Source organism: Polypterus senegalus, chromosome 1 (assembly GCF_016835505.1).
Source record: "Polypterus senegalus isolate Bchr_013 chromosome 1, ASM1683550v1, whole genome shotgun sequence".
Classification (NCBI taxonomy): Eukaryota; Metazoa; Chordata; class Cladistia; order Polypteriformes; family Polypteridae; genus Polypterus; species Polypterus senegalus.
In genome coordinates, this window is record NC_053154.1 from 46,068,193 (window position 1) to 46,093,109 (window position 24,917).

General features: G+C 38.6%; 1 protein-coding gene across 4 annotated transcripts in view; it reads left to right on the forward strand.

Annotated features, from left to right (window-relative positions):
- Positions 1-24,917, forward strand: part of nadsyn1 (NAD synthetase 1) — a 76,373-nt gene that overhangs the window by 34,172 nt on the left and 17,284 nt on the right. For all 4 annotated transcript variants that reach the window (XR_005633045.1, XM_039748628.1, XM_039748636.1 and 1 more), the window contains 7 exons: positions 2,529-2,653; positions 3,490-3,538; positions 3,798-3,900; positions 6,231-6,399; positions 7,042-7,177; positions 10,087-10,193; positions 15,545-15,676. Coding sequence is in view for 3 of the 4 variants with exons in the window: in XM_039748628.1 (XP_039604562.1) it covers positions 2,529-2,653; positions 3,490-3,538; positions 3,798-3,900; positions 6,231-6,399; positions 7,042-7,177; positions 10,087-10,193; positions 15,545-15,676 (821 nt within the window). In the remaining variant the exon portion in view is untranslated. The remainder of the gene's footprint in view (positions 1-2,528; positions 2,654-3,489; positions 3,539-3,797; positions 3,901-6,230; positions 6,400-7,041; positions 7,178-10,086; positions 10,194-15,544; positions 15,677-24,917) is intronic.

Genomic DNA, 24,917 nt, shown 5'->3' on the forward strand with positions numbered 1-24,917 from the left:
ATGGTGTGAAAAGGGAAAAACATCCAGTATGCGGCAGTCCTGTGGGCGAAAATGCCTTGTTGATGCTAGAGGTCAGAGGAGAATGGACTGACTGATTCAAGCTGATAGAAGAGCAACTTTGACTGAAATAACCACTCGTTACAACCGAGGTATGCAGCAAAGTATTTGTGAAGCCACAACACGCACAACCTTGAGGCGGATGGGCTACAACAGCAGAAGACCCCACCAGGTACCACTCATCTCCACTACAAATAGGAAAAAGAGGCTACAATTTGCACGAGCTCACCAAAATTGGACAGTTGAAGACTGTAAAAATGTTGCCTGGTCTGATGAGTCTCGATTTCTGTTGAGACATTCAAATGGTAGTCAGAATTTGGAGTAAATAGAATGAGAACATGGATCCATCATGCCTTGTTACCACTGTGCAGGGTGGTGGTGTAATGGTGTGGGGATGTTTTCTTGGCACACTTTAGGCCCCTTAGTGCCAATTAGGCATCGTTTAAATGCCACGGGCTACCTGAGCATTGTTTCTGACCATGTCCATCCCTTCATGACCACCATGTACCCATCCTCTGATGGCTACTTCCAGCAATAATGCACCATGTCACAAAGCTCGAATCATTTCAAATTGGTTTCTTGAACATGACAATGAGTTCACTGTACTAAAATGGCCCTCAAAGTCACCAGATCTCAACCCAATAGAGCATCTTTGGGATGTGGTGGAACGGGAGCTTCGTGCCCTGGATGTGCATCCCACAAATCTCCATCAACTGCAAGATGCTATCCTATCAATATGGGCCAACATTTCTAAAGAATTCTTTCAGCACCTTGTTGAATCAATGCCACGTAGAATTAAGGCAGTTCTGAAGGCGAAAGGGGGTCAAACACCGTATTAGTATGGTGTTCCTAAAAATCCTTTAGGTGAGTGTAGATATAATGAAGTGCGATCTTGTGGCACAGCGTCCAGTGATGAAAGAGCAAATCTTCAAGAGCTTGCGCTGGGGTATGGAAAGAGGATGGATGTTATTTACTTCACAGTACATGAAGGACAAAATGTGTTTATAAAACACAACAAAAATATCCAATTTGGCTTACATGAAGTTTCATATATAAGCACTTGGTTTAAGTATAAATGCAGACCGGTGAAATGTGCAGTTTTTTCTACAAAAGAACAAAAAGTAATGTAAAACTGTTTGCAATGCATTCATTTTTTATAACAAGTAACTATATAACACATTTCTGACTATAGTAGTGTTGAGCGAACTCCACTGAATTTGCATCGCCACGATTTTGGCATAAACATGTAAATATTCTGGAATTCCAGCAAACGGCATTAATGTTGATTGAGAAAGAGAAGTTGGACAAGTTCTGAGTGGATTATAATGGTGCAGTGGTCTTTTAAGAGTCCTTGATGGCTAGGGAAGCATTTGCCAACTTTGCTGACCCTGTTATTGTGACCAATAATGTGATCTAAGCTGTTTTGTATTAATTATATATCTATGTTACGTAAGCTTATGTTGTTTTTTTAGGACTTATTGATTATTATTTCTACCTAATTTATTTTCCTTTTCTTGTAACTATTTCCTTAACATCTTGTAAGGCACTTTGAGTTCTTGTTGTTGTAAACCGTTGTGCCACCATTCCTCCCTGAGCTAAAATTATACTACAAGTTCTTTATCTCTTTTTGCGTCTCCTGGGCTCCTGTCACTTTGACTAACAAACACCCATAGAACTGATGTGAAGGGATCAGCATTATATACTCAGGGGGCTGTCCCTGTCGCTACCTGACCTGTGCTACACAGTGACAAGCATAGTATGCTTAACCCAGTAATGAAGACACAATTTACAATGAATCATTGCAGAACAATAAAGGATTTTCATAATCTTCTTATAGTGGTCAACTAATTTAAACCTCAAATGAAAAGTGCGTTTTTTTTTTTTTTTTGTTTTAATTTATGTAGGTTGCAAATCTGACAGGAATACTAATCGGGTAGTGATGTTATGCATGCATATATACACTGTGAATTCTTTACACATGCATTAAGGAGATCGTGCAGCACCATAAACTGTGAGGTCGAGTACCCTTACATTACGCACATACATAATTTCTGTGCATGCGCAACACAAATCAGGTAGGTAGTTTGGATTGGGTAGTGACATCCCCATTAAGGCTGCTACAGCTCTGTAATGTTATGCTGGCCTCATGGGGGTGTGCAGCAAAAAACGTTTGTCTAAGCTGGCTGCACAGTGAAGTTTTAGGGAAGAATTTGCCAAACAAAGTCACCAGCAAACCTGGCACATTCACTATGAAAAACACTTTGGTGAATTTCACCAGGTAACACTATTGCTGACAGATGAAACAAGAGTAACAACATATATAAGGAAAATAAAACCTGAAATTCAGTATGTGATTGAAGTGTTTTTGAGGACTTTTAATCATCAAGTTGAGCAAAAACAGAACTGGCTGGGTTCATATTTTAGAATATCACCTCTGATTTAATGGTTAATTTTTGTGTTTCCCACTGTAGGCCAGTCAGTCTGAGACATATTACAGGGTGAAAGTGGATTTTGCCTTGTCTGCTCCTTGTGATTTGTTCTTACCATCATATGAACCAATTCAATGGCGATACCACACACCAGAGGAGGAAATCAGGTGAGTCTGTGTTTCTCCCCTCTTTCTATTAATTCTCTCAGACAAGACCTGCTGTGTAGAGTGTTCCATGGGTTTTGCACTACAGGTACTCAGATCCTTATCTGAAATACTTGCGACCAGAATAATGCTAGTGCACTAAGAGCTTTTTGGCACTACTCAGTATGTTTTCTACATTGAAGATGATGAAGGAACATTTATGACTACGTAGGAATGCTAAGACCACTGGGAAAAGAGAGAACAGCACAGCCAAGACGTTCGAGTTTTACTTAAGGCTATGTCACATTACGTGACTTTTTCAGTTATTTTCACTCATAACCTTTATTTACATAATATTAGTGAGTTGGAGGAGGTTGGCGTCTTTCTTCTTATGTGATATACTAACAGATACAAAGGAAATTTAGATTTGCCAGGCAGGTGGATTGATCGAGTGTTTTTGGACTAAACATAAGTAAGCACAGGCAGAATATGAAGGTCATATAGACATGAATGTTGTACCAGACCATGACACCTGCCAGTGCTGCCCACTGCCACTTTGGTGTTGAATGCCTAGACCGTAGTCTGTGCCCTGCACTAATATTCATAGGTCTGTTGAGCAGCAGGAGGCAGCACCTGTTTTTGGAAGAACTGGCTTACTTTCTTGAAAGCGTGGAAGTGTCCAGAAATGTCCAAGTGCTTTTTTTAAATAAATTATGCACAAATACATTTTATCTTTATGATCAATGACCACTACCATTATGTTTGCTTCTTTTAAAACACTTAAACTTTGTACATTGAAGGGTGTGTAACAGAATTTCTTTGGATCTAGGCTTTCTTTAACTTCATTCCTCTTTTGTTAGTTTAGGCCCTGCATGCTGGCTTTGGGATTATCTGAGGCGCAGTGGACAGGTGAGTTACATCTAGGCTTTAGTTGGTTATGACCATTTTCTTTTATAGTCTCTTCTAGATTTGGAAGTTAAACAATTTATATTTTTTGAAGTACAGAAGTGATAAAGAAACCTCCATTCATTTTTTTTAATAACCATTGGATGTGTAGTTCACTATAATATCCACAGTTGACACCCTCTGCTGTGTGTAGCCTTTCTATTAAAAATCTTCAGTTATAAGATTATATTTAAATGTAATCCATGTCTTTTTGTTGTTTCAGGCTGGTTTCCTGCTGCCACTGAGTGGAGGGATTGACAGCTCAGCTACTGCTTGCATTGTGTTCTCAATGTGCCGCCAAGTGTGCTTTGCCATCCAGAATGGGAGTTAGTATATCAATATCATTACTGAGTTGGGAGTGTCAAAAAAGTAAAATTTGTTGATTAGTTAGTGATGCTGCCTAATAGCAGCAGGATTATGAGTTTAAATCCCAGGCAGGGCATTGTCCGTCTTTAGTTGTTCATGTGATTTTCTTTAGGCTAGTATAGTGGCTTTCTACATTCCAGGAACATGCAGATTAGGTTAACTGGCAACTGTAAATTAGCTCATCTAGATGGACAGATATACATGTATTTGTCCCCAAGGAGAAATGAAAACATTACAGAAGCTCAAGATAGAAAAAAGTATACATGATGTATAAATAATGTAACAAACAACAAGTACATATCAGAACTTCTGGCTTGGATACTGGAGAGGTGCTGTTGTCAATAAAAGGCTTGCAGGAGGCAGCATCTCTCCAGTATCCAAGATCAGACTTGTCCACATATACATTTGAATACTGCAGGTGCAGCTTGTTGTGTCCACAAAAGGAACATACTTTGAGAAGTTTGCTCAGAATGACGATCCTAAATTGTCCCTAGTGTGTGCTTGTTGTGTGGGTGTGTGTGCCCAGCGGTGGGCTGGCACCCTGCCCAGGGTTTGTTCCCTGCTTTGCACCCTGTGTTGGCTGGGATTGGCTCCAGCAGACCCCAGTGACCCTGCAGTTAGGATATAGCGGGATGGATAATGGATGGATGGATGGATGGACTTCTCCTTAGAGTGTTTTATAGCAGAGTGAGTGACTTCTGCTGCAGAGTTTAAAAATAAACATCAACAGGAAGGCCAATGCAACCCACTCCTAGGCATTAACATGGACAAATACAATCAGCATTTTAAGTCTGGATCACACGCGTTGGCTTTAACCCCGTAATGTGCTTATATTTTATGTATTTGTAATTCTCCAGAACCTTTCCTGTTTTTTCAACTCTGTCTGATCATATCAGATGAAACCTGTTGAGTATTAAACAGCATCTGAAATAGGGGGGTTTAAGTTATTTTTTCGCAGTAACAAAAATGCCACAGTACCTGAACTCACCGTGACTCTCCTTGAGATGTGACAGTTCTATCGACTTAAAAAGCAATTTAACATTCTGTCAAATAAATGTTATATAGAGTTTTGAATCCTTTCCAACTTACTTTTACCCCGATCTTTCCATATCTAAATAAAATGTGATATTATTATTATTATTATTAGTATTTATTATTATTATCCTCAGACAAGCTGCTCCTCTGATAAGGTGTGAGATATTTCTTTTGGTGATCGCAGTGCTACCAGCTGACTACCAGAATATTTAGTATATCCCAGTTTATGTTTATCAGAGTCTCTTACATATGATGCTGAAGTTGTATGGTAACCTTAGATCCACTATGCTCATTCTGTGTCATCTCTCAAATTCACAGCTCGACTAAAAAGGCAGTTGAGATGGGCTGAAGCTTGGATCTACGTCGACAGTAGCAGATCTTCAAATCAATTTAAAAATCCATTTAACAAACTATAGTAATAAGTAACAAGCCAGAGGCCAAATCGTATTCTGTAAAAAGACTGCTGCATGATGTGGCACCCAGAAGTGAAAGCTACCAAGTGTGCCCTGCAATAGAATGGCATCCCATCCTTGGTTGAGTCATGACTTGTGCCAAATTTTGCTAGGATGGACTCTGGCTCCTGTCATCCAGTATTCGAGTAACAAACCCTAAACATAACACTCTTAAAAAATAAACACGAGTAAAAAATACCAGTAACACCTCTGCTTTTATATACAGTAATTTGTAGCACTTACATACTCCATTGTATCTTTTATTTTGTCAGCTGCCAGTGTTCTGAACTGACTACATAGTGTGTTCTTTTCACAAGTTTTTTTCTCTGCCTTTACCACATTACTGCTACTTGATGAGCAATTACAATTTTTTGTATTTTTATGTAAGTAGCTTATGCTCCCAACCTCTTTCTCTCTTATTTTTCAGGAAAAAAATTTTTTAGACATAATATACATTTCACAACGTCATTCTTCTATTTTCTGGAAGTTTCAGACAAGATAAATGCACTATATTTGACATGAAAAAACTAACATGACATGAATTGTATTTTAAATCTTCTTTAGGGCTTTTTACAAATAATTTGGCAAATGGATGAAATTAGGCATCAAACATCTCTCCTGCCCTTCTGTTTATAGAATTTTCCATAACCAGTGTCCTTTTGGACCCCATGCTTGCCAAATTGTGTTGTTTTTGCCCCCGTGTTATGCAGATATGTGTATCCTTCATAGTAGTTCACTTGTTTGCTTGTTTCAATGAGGTCTTCCTTAATGCTGCCTTCATTCAATTGCCTGCCATTGTTTAGACCAACAGGTCCTTGCTTATGTGCGGAGGATAGTTGGTGAGCCTGACTTCATACCTCAAAGCCCAAGAGAGCTGTGTGGCCGAATCTTTACCACTTGTTACATGGCAAGCGAAAACTCCTCTCTGGACACTTTCAATCGAGCCAAGGATTTGGCGGAGCAGATAGGCAGGTGAGCTAGTAGTGTATTCAGGTTAGTGTAACACTGATGCCAGTCTTCGGATGCTTGTTGTGTTTATCATTTTCAGTGGTTTTACATTGTTTTCCATTTGTTTATTGTGAACAGATTTCATGTTGAGGCAGTGGTTTGCATTGCTGCCTTAAGGAGTCCAGTGTCTTTGACCTGAATGCCCTGCACAGTCACTGTCTTTGTAGAGTGTGCATGTTCTCCCCATTACTGCGTGGGTATTTTTCCTATCACCTCAGTTTTCTTTCCACGACCCAAAGAAATGTGTGTAGTATCAATTGAGGATTCTAAATTGGGCCTATAACAGTAAGTGTGGATGTGTACCTCAGTCTATCCTGGTCTGTATCCTGCCTTAAGTCTGATGCTATGAACCTGAATTTGATTAAGCAGGTCTGGCAATGTTACATTATTGTCAAGAAATTTATTAACAACACTACTCTCCATATTACCAAGTAGTAATTTATAGGATTCAGTTTTGAATAGTGTCTTATGTAAATTACTCAGTTTTGTGTGCTTGGGTGTAGTGAATCAGCCCTATCACTTTCTTATTTTGTTGTTTAAATCTTTTAAATGCACTTGGCCTGTAAAACATCTAAATTATTATTTTTTTTATTCTTTCCCCTATAGCTACCATTTAAATGTAAACATTGATACAGCAGTGAAGGCTGTGATGGGGATCTTCTCCATTGTGACTGGCAAGTGGCCAAAATTTAGAGTTAATGGAGGCACCTCAAGAGAAAACCTGGCCCTCCAGAATGTTCAGGTGGGATAGACAACATTTTCAAGGTGATGGCTGAGCATTCCATATCTGAAGGTCTTAATAAGCTGTTCAGAAATTTTGTGTCATGTTCGAAAGAGCTTTATATTCAAAGAGGTACAGAGTTCTCTTTGATGGCACAGAAAAATGTATATGGGTAGTGATGATTTGTATTGTACAGGTGGTCACAATTTATTTTAATGCACATATTTTATAATTTTCATCTCTTATTAAGGTAACCAGGAATCTTCATATGCTACCTAATCATAATTATGTTTAGTTTATTGCATGTATATATGGATGAAGTCCTTGATAATGTTATAGTGTGTTATAGTGGTTAAGGCTTTGGACTTCCAACCCTGAGGCTGTGGGTTGAAATCTCGATACTGACACTATGTAACCTTGAGCAAATCACCTCACCTGCATGTGCACCAATTCGAAAAGCAAGGGAAAAGTAACCTATTGTATCTCTCAAATGTTTAGATTAGACTAGATTAGATATATTTTATTGATCACTAAGGCAAAATTCAATTGCATACTGCAGCAAAACAAAAAAACATAAAAATGTAAAAAACATAGACATTGAGTCACACTACAATGTAAGACAATATAATAAAAACATGTAAATACAACTAATTATAACATATGAATATAATTAAAGTGGAGAGGTGACTCTGAGGCTAAGTATATGCTGGTATTTGGAAGCCTGCTGGTTCAAACCCCATTACTACAACAAGTGATCCCACTCCATTCCACCCATGACTGAGACTTTTAACCTGAAAATTTATCTAAGGGCGCTGTAGAGTGACTGACTGTGTGCTCTGACCCAAAAAGGTCAATTGCAAAGACAGTTTCTCTTTGGTGATTAATAGAAATTATATCAAATTAAATCAAAATAATACAATAAGTGTCATGCTAAAAATAACTAGAAAATTGAAGCTTGTACTGTATTCCTTGGACTTTTGGCTGGAATGAAGAAAGGGACATCGGGAGGAAGCTACTTAATTGCTGAAGGCAGAAATGATCCCCAGAGGAGCTTTGTATTGCTCCATGGAGGTATGAAACAGTGGGTAAATGTACTCCAGGAAGGTACCCCTTTGAGGGAATGGGCAGAATTGTTCATGATGATATTCAGTTTTGCCACTATCTGCTCCACAACAACCTCCTGAGGGTCCAGAGTCAGTCCTGTGATGGAGCTGGCTTTACTGATAAGTTTGTTCAGGCATTCTGCATCACCTGAACTCAAGTAGAGTTTGATAAAAGCATCGGCCAAATAATACGTAGTAATACAGTAATATGCATTACACAACTATTTTTGCATCTGTGAGATTACCAGGCCTACAAATGCCTCAATTAATATTGAGTATATTTTTAATATATTTGAGAAAAGGTTTGTATGGAGCAGAAGTACACATACATGGTAGTTAACACTCAAACATGTCATTCCTTCTATCACAGTAGAATCAGGTGCAATGCTAGAACAAACTCAGAATAGGACGTCAGTTCATTGTGCAGCATGCTCACACTGGATCAGTTTAGACTTGACACATAACCAATCTGACTTCTCTTTGGACTGTGAGAGGAAACTGGCATGCTGGCAGAAGACCCACGCAAAGCTGTAAGGCAGCAGCGTTAACAGCTGTGACACTGTGCCTGCTTAGCTTACACTACTGTAATTCATTTTGTACAGTTTGTATATAATGTTGTATAATGTGTATAATTTTATTGATTTAAAGCAGTTCCTGTGCCAAATCTCATTTTAATGATGTCACCCACTGGCAAAGGAGAGTACTGCAAGTCTAGTCAATTATCTACAGTTTGCCAGTTGCCATATTCTTTTTTTTATTGTGAGAGCCCACCAAACATTGTTTTTTCTTGTGGATTAACAACTTTATAAACACTGCAGACTTTTTGAGTATTGGGCACCCGTCTATTTATATTTAAACCATACTTTGCAAGGGACACTTTCTTCCACAAAATTTGGTTCATTTTTCAAACTTCAATCTGTTAGCCCACAAGCATTCACCAGAACAGGAGTCTGTGATGAGCAGTACTCAAATCATAACATTAATTTATATATAGATTTTGTTTACACCAATTCTAAAGTATCTTTCACTTACTTATTAAATTACCTCTCGGAATTATGGATTTGAATGAACAGCCCCTGACCTAATGCTGTGAACAAGCAGAGTAACCAACAATAAAGGGGATTAAAACATTTTAGTCAATAAAGACAAATCATTACCTTAAAAAAATGAGAAAATACCGCATGACATCTGTCAGCTCATGCCAAAAAATAAGTTAAGGCAAAACCTTCACTCAAGTTGGTATCGGTTTTAGCCAAGGCATTCTGTAGGCTTCATCAGTACAGAAGCCAAGACAGTAAAAAGAAAAACAAAGAAACTATAAGTAAAACACAAAATGGAAAGGATGGAAGAATTAATAGCACACCATTTGAATGCTTAAGTGAATTTACAATTTCTTCTTAAATCCATAGCATAATATCAAGTTAGCAGGAGAATCTAAATTGACATGAATGGACAATAGTCTATTAAGGGTTTTTTTTTTGTATTGTATTCATTGCTGTTGGGATATGCGGGATGGATTAATGTGTGGATGGTTGAATATTCATATTTATGTGTAACATTGACAGAATTAAGAGCATATTTAAACCCCTATAGTTCTGCAGAATGTAGAAATATAATTGTTCATAAAAATTGTAAATATTAATTATAAAAGCATAATCCTGATTGTATTAGTTGAAATGTTTAAGATGAAATATGGAATTTAAATTCATGTTGATATTTGTGGTAAATTATTAGGTTATTGTTAACAATCACCATCATCTTGTTTTAATGAAATTTATACAGTATTATACTGTTTGTTGCTGAACATTGTTTTTTTCTTTTCCTTAGGCCAGAGTAAGAATGGTTCTGGCATATCTATTTGCTCAGCTAAGCCATTGGGCTAAAGGGAAATCAGGTGGTCTTCTGGTGCTTGGATCTGCCAATGTGGATGAATGGTAAGTGAATGTTTGTTGTGCATTTCAATTGTACTATATGAACAGCCACTTGGTGCTCATTGTTAGGGTTTAAACACTGGGTGAGTGAGGTCCAAATTTTGCTTAAATTTCTTTTCAGTTTCATTTTCTATTAATTTTAAAAGTACAGAATGACAAAGTGGGAAAAATATATATGTACAGAGTGTGTGTGTGTATATATATGTAATGGGATAAAAGTTCTGTGATATAGTTTGCAAACTAGTAGCTAAAAATCCACAACAAAGGGAGAAAATGAGTCATGTATCTTGAAATACTTTTTTTTTTATTCCTAAGTGCTTTTGACAACCTACCAGGTGTCATCATCAGAGAAAAATGACTGCCTTTGATTCCTGTATGTGTGCTAATCATTGCGTGTGTGTGTGTGTGTGTGTGCATATACTGTATATATCATGTAGCTACAGTCAGCCCATACAATTCGTTGGGGTTAGTGGCACAGGACCCCTGCTAATCCAAATATCTGTGAATATGTTTAGGGCCCCTCATCTCGCATATTAATTCTGTATTATCAAATGCAAGCCTTACAAATAACATACAGTTGGTTATTTAATAAATTCTAGACAATACAATATATAGCACCAATAAAAATTCTGTCAGCTGGCTGGCACACTGGCAAGGTAAATACAGAGTTACTTGAGACTTATTTTGGTTTTAGTGCTACTCAAAGATAACTTATCTAGCGTTTATATGATATGAGATTGATTTGATCTTCCTACAGAAACATGAAATGAAAAAAAAGAGAGCATTATTTTTACCTTTGCGACTTTTCTCTAGCATTGCACAAGGACTGCCATAAGCTCCCCTCCCCACCCCTTTCTTCCCATGCTCCTGCGCCCAATGTGTGTATGTGTAAATCAAGAAAACAAACACCAGTGCAAGATAGTGACGTGGTATATTGTTATGAACCATGTGATATGAAATTTTATTTAATAAATTTTTTAAAGGTAGTATATAAATATGGTACTGGATGTGTATGTAATCTTTATGTGTTATTGTGTTATTGTTTTGCAATGTTAATAAAAAAAAAAAATTTACAAAGAAAATTCCGCCCTGACCAAAGCACTGCCTGAGGTGTTTGCCTAGTTCCTGGCCCCGGTTTGCGACAGTATTTTTTAACGCCTTAACCCTTAACTACTCGTACCATTTCTCATCTCATAAGTACTCGCAAGGTGTACTTTATGCACCAGTGTTAAAATTGCTATTTATATGCACGCGGTGAGGTTGTAATATAAAATACTTCAATAATTTAAAATTGTACATATTTTTAATGTAATTTAATACACATGTTATTGAATAGTATGACACCGTCTAAGACTATCTGAAAATAAACCTGATCCATTTCACCAGTGCTTATTCATCACACTTTTATCCGCTGCATGATTTGCACATGTATCACATTTTACTTCAGTTGTTGAATGTTCTTTGCAGACAAAAAAATTTACAAGAAGAACATATTATTGTCATACATATGCAAGTACCCACACGGTGTACCAAATGCACCATATGGAACTTGCGACTGTTCATCCACTCATAAAAGCGGCTGGGGGCACACTAGAGGGAAACCATTGCGACTCTGTACTTGTAGTGAATCGAGCTGAGGATGGTGGATGTTGCCAGGAGGTTCAAGTAAAAGGACGTTGAACAAAAATAACTGAGACTGATGTATAACTGAGCCTGGAAAGGAAGTGAGGTCCTCAGGTGGGATTTCCTTCTGTAGGTCTGCAGACCAGAAAAGAGAGAGTGTTATCTGATAGAGTCATCCACTGGTCCGGCGGCGGTGGACAATAACACTTATTCAGGCTCATAAATTTGTCTCCAAAGTGCACGTGTATGGGACAAAAAATACATATCCTTTTAAATCACTTGGCCAACTATTATGCTTATCCATCAGTTTTACCTTTAAACAGAATCCCTCATTGTTCCAGCTGTTTTACTACAAGTATAAGACTGTTTTTCAAAAACTATCACATCATATTTCAATCATTAACATCTTATTCAAACCTCACGTTAAGTGAAATGCCATGGCCTGAATGAAGAAAGTGGTATAGCTGGTGCTTTAATTGTGTCCTCATTAAAATACTAAACTTGTAGTAGTTACTATTTTTTCCTTTTATTTTGTTTCAAATTTTGGATGTGCACTGAAGCTCCGGACTCCCCATGCACTATGCATGCCAACTAAGCTCAAAGACTTTTAGAACAGAAACATGTTAGGTGCTGTAGAAAAATGAATGGTAAAAGTAGAAAGATCCACAAAATTAAGATTTGAATGCAAAAAAAATCAATGTCCATAATATGGCAGTTTTTTGGTTTCCAGTACAGATTAAATTGGCCAAATATTACATCTTTCTCAAATTTTGCATCTATACCCTTAGCAATCAGTAGTAAGTTAAAGATGTCACAGCCAGTTTGTCCAGAGTAACATGTCACATAAAAAGTGAGAGACAGAAACTTATTATTGTGAAGGAAACTTCAAACAGCTGCCACACCAATCATATAATAAGAACATTGCAAAAAAAAGTATCTGGGAATATTCATTTGATGATGATGTGGAGGTTACATGAATCCTAGCAGTAATAGTGTCACGTTAAGAGCACAGTGAAAGCCCTGCTTGTAAGTCTGACCAGCATGCATCACTTCTCCTCTCTCCCACGGCTTGATAAACAAGAATACAGTGGTGTGAAAAACTATTTGCCCCCTTCCTGATTTCTTTGTCCGACAAAATGTTTCTGATCATCAAACACATTTAACCATTAGTCAAATATAACACAAGTAAACACAAAATGCAGTTTTTAAATGATGGTTTTTATTATTTAGGAAAAAAAATCCAAACCTACATGGCCCTGTGTGAAAAAGTAATTGCCCCCTGAACCTAATAACTGGTTGGGCTACCCTTAGCAGCAATAACTGCAATCAAGCGTTTGCGATAACTTGCAATGAGTCTATTACAGCGCTCTGGAGGAATTTTGGCCCACTCATCTTTGCAGAATTGTTGTAATTCAGTTTTATTTGAGGGTTTTCTAGCATGAACCGCCTTTTTAAGGTCATGCCATAGCATCTCAATTGGATTCAGGTCAGGACTTTGACTAGGCCACTCCAAAGTCTTCATTTTGTTTTTCTTCAGCCATTCAGAGGTGGATTTGCTGGTGTGTTTTGGGTCATTGTCCTGTTGCAGCACCCAAGATTGCTTCAGCTTGAGTTGACGAACAGATGGCCGGACATTCTCCTTCAGGATTTTTTGGTAGACAGTAGAATTCATGGTTCCATCTATCACAGCAAGCCTTCCAGGTCCTGAAGCAGCAAAACAACCCCAGACCATCACACTACCACCACCATATTTTACTGTTGGTATGATGTTCTTTTTCTGAAATGCTGTGTTCCTTTTACGCCAGATGTAACGGGACATTTGCCTTCCAAAAAGTTCAACTTTTGTCTCATCAGTCCACAAGGTATTTTCCCAAAAATCTTGGCAATCATTGAGATGTTTCTTAGCAAAATTGAGATAAGCCCTAATGTTCTTTTTGATTAACAGTAGTTTGCGTCTTGGAAATCTGCCATGCAGGCCGTTTGTGTCCAGTCTCTTTCTTATGGTGGAGTCATGAACACTGACCTTAATTGAGGCAAGTGAGGCCTGCAGTTCTTTAGACGTTGTCCTGGGGTCTTTGTGACCTCTCGGATGAGTCGCCTCTGCGCTCTTGGGGTAATTTTGGTCGGCCGCCACTCCTGGGAAGGTTCACCACTGTTCCATGTTTTTGCCATTTGTGGATAATGGCTCTCACTGTGGTTCGCTGGAGTCCCAAAGCTTTAGAAATGGCTTTATAATCTTTACCAGACTGATAGATCTCAATTACTTCTGTTCTCATTTGTTCCTGAATTTCTTTGGATCTTGGCATGATGTCTAGCTTTTGAGGTGCTTTTGGTCTACTTCTCTGTGTCAGGCAGCTCCTATTTAAGTGATTTCTTGATTGAAATAGGTGTGGCAGTAATCAGGCCTGGGGGTGGCTACAGAAATTGAACTCAGGTGTGATACACCACAGTTAGGTTATTTTTTAACAAGGGGGCAATTACTTTTTCACACAGGGCCATGTAGGTTTGGATTTTTTTTCTCCCTAAATAATAAAAGCCATAATTTAAAAACTGCATTTAGTGTTTACATGTGTTATATTTGACTAATGGTTAAATGTGTTTGATGAACAGAAACATTTTGTTTGACAAACATGCAAAAGAATAAGAAATCAGGAAGGGGGCAAATAGTTTTTCACACCACTGTATATTAAATTATGTTGATTTTGAATTGCTGTTCTGTGAGTGTAGGTATGTGAGTATATTTGCCTGCAGTGTAAGCCTGAACAATCTCTGACCTTGCAACCCCCACCTCACTGTAGTACAATGATTGGGATCAGTTAATAAAGGCATGGATGAATGTATAATCATTCATGTGCTGAATGTGAAAGCACCAGAAGTAAGAAAGATTTTAGACTGGCAGAACATCTCTGTGTTAAGGGGCTGTCTGTCCACCTGTGCAGATATTTATATTCTAATATTCACTTTCTGGGTGACTGTTTTACAGATACAGATGACATGGTTAAATCTGCCTTTACAGTATTTGTTTCATAAATTCAAATAAGATAGAGTTATTAAACAATCTTGTTTGTAAATTGTATCCAAACCTCCATGTGTAGGTCTGCTGGTTTGCATTATATGTCTACAGTACATGACTTATAATTGACTTCTGTAAATGCCATTTTGTTTTGTTTTTTTTACCCCTTGACAAAGGGCCAGTTCCTAGTGTGAAATCCTCAAAGTGACAAAGGCCAGGAGTAAGCTTCAAATGAAACCACATAAAACAAAAACCGAGAGAATTCAGTGGTTTCCCCTAAAATTTCTTGAATTGTTACATTATGTTATATGGTCTGTATCCAAGAATGTCACATTTGTCCCATCACCCAACAAGGTCTTTGGATAAGACTAGTTTGAATGTCATCCCTGAAAGATGCTGCTAGACCTTATATTTTCATTGTCTGCTTAACAATTAACTAACCTTTCACATCATACAGCTCCAAATTGTATTTACTTACAAGAGCAAATACAGACAAACAAAGGGAGACTTCAGTATACACAGTACTCATAGCAAGCACCGCAGCTTGGAAAAATAATCTTCCCCTAAAACTTCTTTATTTGTGCTCTCATACTGTTTCAGTTTTTATATGCTGTGTGCCAGAGTATTTTAGAATAACTAAATATTTGCAATGTGTGACTTCCAGTTGTTTTGGAGGCTATTAATGGCTTTTCCTGATTCTCAATCCATTTTGTTTCAGCCTTAGAGGATATCTGACGAAGTATGATTGCTCCAGTGCAGATATCAATCCTATAGGTGGCATCAGTAAGACAGATCTGAGAAGCTTCATTCAGTATTGCATCGAGAACTTCAACCTCAGTGTACTACGCAGGTGAGCACTAAGTATGTTCTTCCAGGAAATTTGCTACTGCTGGAGGAATTGTTATTTTGTACTGGAGTATCCAATAGTTCAAAATCTGATGAGCTGTACAACTTTAATATGATTAGATTACGATAGCTTGAGAATATTGTTTAATGTTATGGTTTAGGACAGTCAGTTTGTATGTGTGTAGTGTATAAGTGAAAGGTTGCATACTTAGTAAACGGTTGCTTGCACAGAAGGGAAATCAAGTTGACCCTGAACAGATAAGGGGCTGGACAGGGGCCATTTAAAGAGGAATAATCCAAATTATAGAATAAAGAGCTCATTCAAATTCTATGGGCTGTCATTGTGCAGTAAGCACTGTATGTAGCTGCCCATAATCTCTAAAGTTACTACGAGAGAGACCAGTCATCAAAGACTGTGTTAGCAAGTCAGATTAAAACTATCTGGAAAAGTAAGTAAAGCTGGGACTCTGCTGCCCAGGGCAGAAGGTGCATAGCCTAAAAATATGAATTTCTTTTGTAACTTTAACTGAGAGAGGGAAACTCATGGTGTAATGCTTCAGCAGGCCACCAGATCTTTATCATTTTCTAGGGGCATCCCTTACCTCACAAATGATTGTAGAAACACCCAGATTTATCCCGGTTTGGAATTTAAATGCCCAGATGCAGAGTCTACAGGTCTGCTGGAGCCAATCCCAGCCAACACAGGGCACAAGGCAGGAACCAATCCTGGGCAGGGTGCCAACCCACCGCAGGACACACACAAACACACCCACACACCAAGCACACACTAGGGCCAATTTAGAATTACCAATCCACCTAACCTGCATGTCTTTGGATTGTGGGAGGAAACCGGAGCGCCCGGAGGAAACCCACGCAGACATGGGGAGAACATGCAAACTCCACGCAGGGAGGACCTGGGAAGCGAACCCGGGTCTCCTAACTGCGAGGCAGCAGCACTACCACTGCGCCACCGTGCCGCCCTAGTAAATAGTGTAGTCAGGAAAATTTTATTTTAGTTAGCCAATGGAGGTGGATGAGTAACTGAGACACTCTGTCTGATAAAAGTCTGACAAATGAGAAGAAAACATTCAGTCCATCAAGCTTGTTTGGTCAGCCAGTGGCTTAGTCGTATGCCATTCAGATTCTTATTGAACAGTCAAATTTTCCTCTCTAGCTTCATGACTCGGTGGTTTGTTTAGACCCCCATGACTGTTTGTGTAAATGGATATTTCCTGGTTTCAGTCTTTAAAGAATTCCAGGAAAAAATATAGTCAGGCCTAATAAAGTATCAGTTATGTAATTATTTATTTATTTACTCGACATTTTGAGCTGCTCATTTTGGTCTTCTTTAATTTTTGATTCTTTTGACTTTTGTCAATTTAAATTCTAATTGAAATGCCCACTTGGAGGTGCCCTTTACAATATACACGTCTAAGTAAATAAATAGGTTAGAACTGTGTTTGAAGATAACTGCATGTTTTCCTTTAGGAATGGCTGTTTTAAATAATGAAACTATGAGCCCTAAATGTAATGTAGTATTTTAGACATGGATCTGTCAAACGCATACTGTAACCAGTAACTCATACCAAAGAAAGTATGACTTTTTACAAACATGTATTGTGTTTGAATGTTGAAAAAAAATGTACAATTACATGGATGGCATTATTTGAATTTACATATTGTATAATGTTACATTAATTACAGTCCCTGGTTTTAAATGAAAAAAATATAAGTTAGAAAATGTATGCATGGGGTATTATTCAGGTGCATCTATGGACTTACCAGTTCAAGTCACTGAACTACTGTATTCCATAGATTGCTACTATTATATGGTATGACACAGCAAATGGCAGCCTTGGTTCGGTGCCCTCTAGTATTTTGTCTGTTTTTGTTTATTTGTCCTGTCATTTGGTGTTCAACTATAATCAAGTATACCCATAAAGAACTGCTGAATATTCGGCAATTCATTTTGTGTGATTTGACACCGCATTTTTCACAATTATGAATGTTCTGGATATCTGAGCTGGTTGAGCTGCAGTTGTCGACAGCAGACGCAGACACAGGTATCGCAAATTGGGGAAGTGCGCCGGTGCACTCATTAGATGAAGACAGCGGGGTTTTCGAACAGTTTTCATCTAGTGAACCCCGCTCTCTAGTCCATAAAATGGATGAACTGTTATTCCTCAACAGAACTCACAAGGACTTTTCACTTTGTTCTGCTCTGTGTATCACAGAAATCTGGTTAAATGAATCCAACCCCGACTCAGAATTACACCTGCCCAGCTTTCAACTTTATAGACTGCATTGTGCATTGGAGACATCAGGGAAAAGAAAAGGAGGTGGAATTCTGTTTTTATATCAGTGATGGTTGATGTACCGATGTCACGGTGTTAAGTAAACTGTGCTGCCCTGACTTAGAAATGCGTTTTGTTAACTGTAGACCTTTTTACTCACCACGGAAGTTTTCCTCATTTATGCTGGTTAGTGTCTATGTTCCACTTCATGCGTGCGTCAGTGCGGCGGTACAAAAACTGCCTGATCCAAACTCCCTTCTGATTAGGGGATTTTAATAAGACAAATCTCAGCCAGGAACTTCCCAAATTTATACAGCAAATAAAGTGCGCTGCCAGAGACATTAACACACTGGATCATTGCTATATAGTGTTAAAGTATGTTTATTGCCCTGTTCCCCTTGCAGCTTTGGGTTTTCTGATCACTGTTTGATTCATTTGCTCCCAACCTACTGGGGTAAATTCAAATCTGCTAAACCCTTGAGTAAAATAGTAAGAAGGTGGGCTATTGAATCAGAGTTGAAGCTGCAAGCCTGCATTGACTGTACGGCCTAGGGTGTCTTTGAAGATACTTCTGTAGTACTAGGGTGTTGTACCTTGTTAGCCATTGTGAATTTAGAGAAAAGCCAAGCAAAATGACACCTTTTATTGGCTAACTAAAAAGATTACAATATGCAAGCTTTAGAGGCAACTCAAGCCCCTTCTTCAGGCAAGATACTTCTGCTAACTTAGATGAACTGGCTGACACAGTAACATCTTATGTTTGCATTTGTGAAGATATGTGTGTCTTTACCAACACAAGGTTACAATTTAACAATAGTAAACCATGTGTCACTGCAAAACTTGAGCAGCTTCGTCAAGCTAAGGAAGCTGCCTATAGAAGTGGGGATAGAACACTCTTTAGACAGGCAGGGAACACACTGACAAAAGAAATCAGACTGGCTAAAAAGAGTTATTCTGAAAAGCTGAAAAATTAGTTTTTGCCAATGACCCTGCATCAGTGTGGAAAGGGCTCCAAAATTTTCCAAATTACAAGAAACCATCCCCAACCCCCGCCATATTGCAGTAAATCGCCAGCTGGCTGACGAATTGAATGCTTTTTACTGCAGGTTTGATAAGCCCCAGAATACAATGGACATTATCTGCAGCCCTATCAAAGTACAGGCTTATACGACTCCCCCCACCCCACATACACATTCTCCAATTCAACCTGCATTAAATAGCTCTGAAGAGGATGCGTGTCTGCTTTTCAAAGGACAACACACTAAGAAAGCAACAGGTCTGGGTGGGGTGTCACCCTCCTGCTTAAAAATCTGTGCTGATCAACTGGCCCTTTTCTTTCGCTCAGATTTTCAACAAATCATTACTGTTGTGTGAAGTTCCCTTATGCTTCAAACAAGCCACTATCATACCAGTCCCCAAAAAATCCAGTATGGCAGAACTGAATGACTACAGGCCTGTTGCTGTGACATCTGTGGAAATTAAGCCCTTTGAGAGACTGGTGTTAGCTCACTTGAAGGACATCATAGCTTCCTTGCCATTAAGTCTTGAGAAGAAAGGTGACGTTTACTTCTGGTACCGTAAATCTCAAAATGCTAGTACCATACCATTTTAAAATTTGTGTTTTTGTGTAATTTTCCAGTACCGTTAAACTGTGCAACCCTAGTCAGGAGTGCTTTGGGAAAGTGATGTGGTTTCTTTTCAGCTGTTTTATTAAACAGCTGTAACGACATTTAAAATCCCTTCACACAGCTGCAAAAGTCACAAATAAGCTTCCCCTTGCCCTAAAATCTGGTTACTAGGGTCATTAATATGTTGTATGGGATCAGTCAGAAAAGCTATCTTCCAAATCTGTGTACTGTCAGATATTTCCTCCATTTACAGTCACAAATGCATTGATTTCAGAGCACAAGTCAAAAATGTCTTCAGCACTATGCTTTGATTGAGCCATCTGACTTGCTTTGGTTTTGTAAATTACATCATCATACCATGTATCAGCTTCATCCAACGTACTTTGGAACTGCCTGTGATTAAGGTCACATGAGCAGATAAAGTTTACAGTAGATACGAAAACTGTCATGACCTCCTTGAGACCGCTTTTCAAGCTGTGGAGTGCAGTTAGCTCCTCAGTGACTTGGAATGATTACTCACTTCCCCAAGTAAACACAGGCAGCTGTGCAATGTCCACTATATTTGGTATTTTCATCCTGAGTGATATAATAATATAATAAATTAGTAAAGCTGTTGCAAAATACTGTCATCCATTTCTTCCACTTCTCTAGAAACTGCTCTAGATAATAAACTCATCAACTGGAATAGGTTTGGTTCTCCAGGCACATCTCCTCCGTGAACTCTCGTATATAGTGCTTAAAAAACCTACTTCCTATAACCCAGCCACAGAGGATGCACAAACCAGTGTAAAGGGTGGAGTGCCCTCTCAGGGTTGGAGGAGAGATCCTGCCCCAAGTGGAGTAGTTCAAGTATCTCGGGGTCTTGTTCACGAGTGAGGGAAGAATGGAGTGTGAGATCGACAGGCGGATCGGTGCGGCATCCACAGTGATGCGGGCTCTGCATCGGTCTGTCGTGGTGAAAAAGGAGCTGAGCCGTAAGGCAAAGCTCTCAATTTACCAGTCGATCTACGCTCCTACCCTCACCTATGGTCATGAGCTATGGGTAGTGACCGAAAGAACGAGATCGCGAATACAAGCGGCTGAAATGAGTTTCCTCCGCAGGGTGTCTGGGCTTTCCCTTAAAGATAGGGTGAGAAGCTCAGTCATCCGGGAGGGGCTCAGAGTAGAGCCGCTGCTCCTCCGCATCGAGAAGAGTCAGATGAGGTGGCTCGGGCATCTGATCAGGATGCCTCCTGGACGCCTCCCTGGTGAGGTGTTCCGGGCACGTCCAACCGGGAGGAGGCCCCGGGGAAGACCCAGGACACTCTGGAGGGACTATGTCTCCCGGCTGGCCTGGGAACGCCTTGGGATTCTCCCGGAAGAGCTGGAAGAAGTGGCCGGGAGAGGGAAGTCTGGGCCTCTCTGCTTAAGCTGCTACCCCCGCGACCCGACCTCGGATAAGCGGAAGAGGATGGATGGATGGATGGATGGATTTTGCCAACCCATACTATTCAGAGATGATGGTTTGTGTTTTTCCACACATTGAGCCCCAATTGCAGCCGAGCTATGGAAGAATATACATTTTGATGAATAATATATTACTGCTAAAATGACAGTTGTGTGGACATGTCCAAATTCCAGAACAAAAGGTTACAATGAGCAGTCACCTTTGCATACAAACTGTTTTAAGTGTTGGATGTGCCAAAAAAAAAAAACAAATCAGTTTGAATGATAATTGCACAACGCTGCCTGATACTTCCATCCAGCCACTTGGGCAGTAGGACAGTTTGATGTTTAATGCTGGCTTAACTTGAAGAAAACAGCTAGCAAGTCACAGGAAAGCAGCATATTAGCATCATTAGAATGAGTACAGTATCTCTGGTCTGAGAGGGAAAAACAGTTAAGTTTCTTGTTTGTTGCCAAGTTGTCTCTTCAAGTATGCTTTGGCTTATAGGTTTAGAGAAGAAGCTCTAAAATGATGGGTGGTAAAGCTGATTGACACTGTAATGTTAAGGAATTGCAACCGAGAGCCAGCAGAAGGCTTTGATAACTGTTGTTGTAGTTGCATTTTTTAGTCTGGTTATCAATGTTGTTACCATACACTCCAATCTATCCCTTCATCTTTAAAAAAACAGAAACATTCTGGAGTATTCTTGCTAAAAATGTTTAAAACAATCCATTGCAAGGCTCATTTATGCATAGACCTACAATCAGCTAGTTTAGAGTTCATATTAAATCTCGCACTCATGTATTTTGATGTGTTGGAAAAACAATTGCAGACACAGGAAGAATGTGCAAACACAACATTGAATCCCACTCTGGGATCTGCCTAACTCCAGACTCACAGGCGATACGCAGCCTGGAAATTCAACTTGTACTCTGGAGCTGAAAAGAAGTAGCACTATCTACACTACCACCATGCTGTCCCTAATTAGTTCACATCTGTGTTAAAATGAAAGGCAAACTTATCTATAATGTGGAAAATTAGCAAAAGCAGCACATATTGGGCTGCAAAGCCACATAAAGTGACATAGCGATTAATGGTTTATAGTTTTCAGAGCTGGATTTGTCAGTTTTGCATTTTGTTTTACTTGTTTTTTAATGATAATAGTCATTATATAGTCCATCTAAATGTAAAGTATTTTGTTAGTCATACAAAAAAAATGGAAATTTGTTGCAACTTTAGCTGTAACACAACAAACTGTGATAGTAGTTTGGTGAATATGTTATACTATCTGTATTTACTGCTGATGCACTCATTTATCAGTAAGAATCGGATATCATGCACTATTGCTTTGAGACATGTTTCCAAATAGTTTTGTCCTGGCGGGCACACTGGCTGCATGCTTTTGTTCCAATAAGAACAAATTAAAAGCTAGTCATGGCTGATAACAGATCTTGTTATTTAATTCTATAGCTTTCATTCTTTTATGGCAGCTCATTCTTAGATTGTAGAATTTTTTTTTTTTCTTCAAAGGATATCCTGCAACTAACTTGTGGCCCAGAGCAGAGCAGTAAGTCTCAGCCCTTTACTTTTACTTTCCAAATATTTTATTCAAACAAATACTTTGTGATGGACACACATACCATGAAACCAAGTTAATTTGTGAGTTGTTTGTCATTTTTATCTCATCGTTAATTGGCAGCTAACTAAAAAGACTAAAAGCAATTAAAAAACAACATTGCAGTTGTTTAAGACGAAAGAAAGTAATTAGGAGGATCTTAAAAGGCCAGTTAACTAAAATGAAGCTTTAAAATTTTGCTAGGGTAATAACTAACTTCAAATCAAGCAACTAGGTAAGAACAAAAACTTGCAGCCACTGCGACCCTCCAGAACTGCACTGAATTCATTGATCTGCTGTACAGGCATATACACATACAATATGTAAAGAATGTTGATTACCTCACATCTGGTGCACATTTTGTCTAAATTGGTTGCAAGAAAGAATCAGACAATTGCAATGCAATAAAAGAGCTATTAGCAATGTTTTCCTTCATAGTAACAGTAAGTTAGTGCTTAATGACAAATCAGTACTGCTGACTTTGCTGTGACATTTTCTTTTTGTCCTTTTTATTAAATGTTTGACTTTTGTATATTTTTCATTGTTTATGCTTTTGTTTTGCAGTAGGGCTTGACACTTAAAGTTCTGCAGTGATGATATATTTTAAAAAGATGACCATGGTAGTTAGTATCTTGAGTGGAACATGTTCAATAGTTGGTCATTCCTCCATGATCTAGTTTGTTTTGGTAATTTGGCAGTAAAATCAGTTGTCTTTTTAGAGGCAGCTGTGTGGGAAGGTGGCATGAGGATATGGTACTGCTTATTGTGGAAAGGTATGATGATGACCCTATCGTCACTTTATGACTCTTCATTATAAAGTACTGAACATCTTAAGCATTTTTGTCTTGCTCTAATGCATTTACACATGTCACACTATCATGGAGATGCAGCTACGGTCTGCTGTTACACTTGTGGTGTCTATCATGGTTAACTACACCTATGGTTAAAATACTTCCTTCCTACTTTTTCCTGCCTCTAGATTCTGAGGTCATTTAGATAAGAGAGAATACAAGGCAACCAGGGGAGCAGGTTTAAATTTTATTCATTGAATTATAAATTAACATTCTCGGCCCTAAGGATCCAAATGTGTCCAAAGGAGAAGCAAACAACTTATATTACAACATGGATGGATTACAGCTCTTCTTGCTAGGAGTCTACAGACACTCAATGTGTGCTTTTGAGCTGATTGATCTTTGATAGAGCATCGACTCTGGCAGGAAGTGATGGAATGAAAGAGAGAAACTCTGAGCTTTTGGAGATCCTGTCTGTCTTGGACCAGTGGGGTGCCATAGTTTGGAGACCCACTCCTCTGCCAAGTCGAGGCCTTCTGCCTCTGAACCAATCCAAGCGATGTTCTCAAACCTTCTACCAACCATCATTCTAACCCATAACTCTGGGCTATGGTAAAAATGTATCTTTGTCTTTGCAGACTCCAACTTGTGGTTACTGTGCTTGTTCAGGATACCTCATGTTCCTCTTTTAGCTGGTTATGTCCTGTTACACATGAACAGAGCAAGCAAGCTATTTGTTATTTATTACATGGAAAGTTACAGTGGAAAGTTTCCTTCAAAATTCTTATTTTTTTTTTCCATCACTACAAGAGAGCCAATAAATAAGATTGTTACAATAAGAAAACAAGCATGCCAAGCAATCAAAAGTCCAAAGGTCTATCCTCATATTGTGTGGTACAGTGGCTGAGGAGTTGGACTTTAAACAACAAGATCACCGGTATCATCTGCAGCAAGTCAAGCACTCTTAACAATATCTCAGCTGTAAAAAACAAGTAAACATATATTAAACCATCCTTGAATGGCATTCATTGCAGAAATGCCCAATCATTCTTTATATTTAAAAACTGTTAATGTCCTTTAAAGGTAAAAGTTAGCTGAATCCTAGTCCAGGTGTAACCATTCCTGGGTAAGGTCCTAATCCATCACAGGGCACATGTACAAATATTGGGCCAGTTTAGATCAACTAATTAACCTAGAACTCATATATTTAATTTGTTTGTGGAGAACAACTAATGGAGACATTTTGAGAATATGCAAATTCCACAAAGCAAGTGAATGGAATGAGATGTAAAGCTATGTTTTCTAGGACTATCCGTCATCATCTTACTGTGCCACTTATCATGGTTTCCATTGATTATTTTTTAATGTAAATGTATATTTTTTTTATGTTTCATATTTATTAAAGGTATCTTAACATTCTCAAACTAATTTAATTAATTTTAGGGTTGTGGGGGCGGGGCCTATTTTAGGCGTGTTGCATACAAGGGTGAA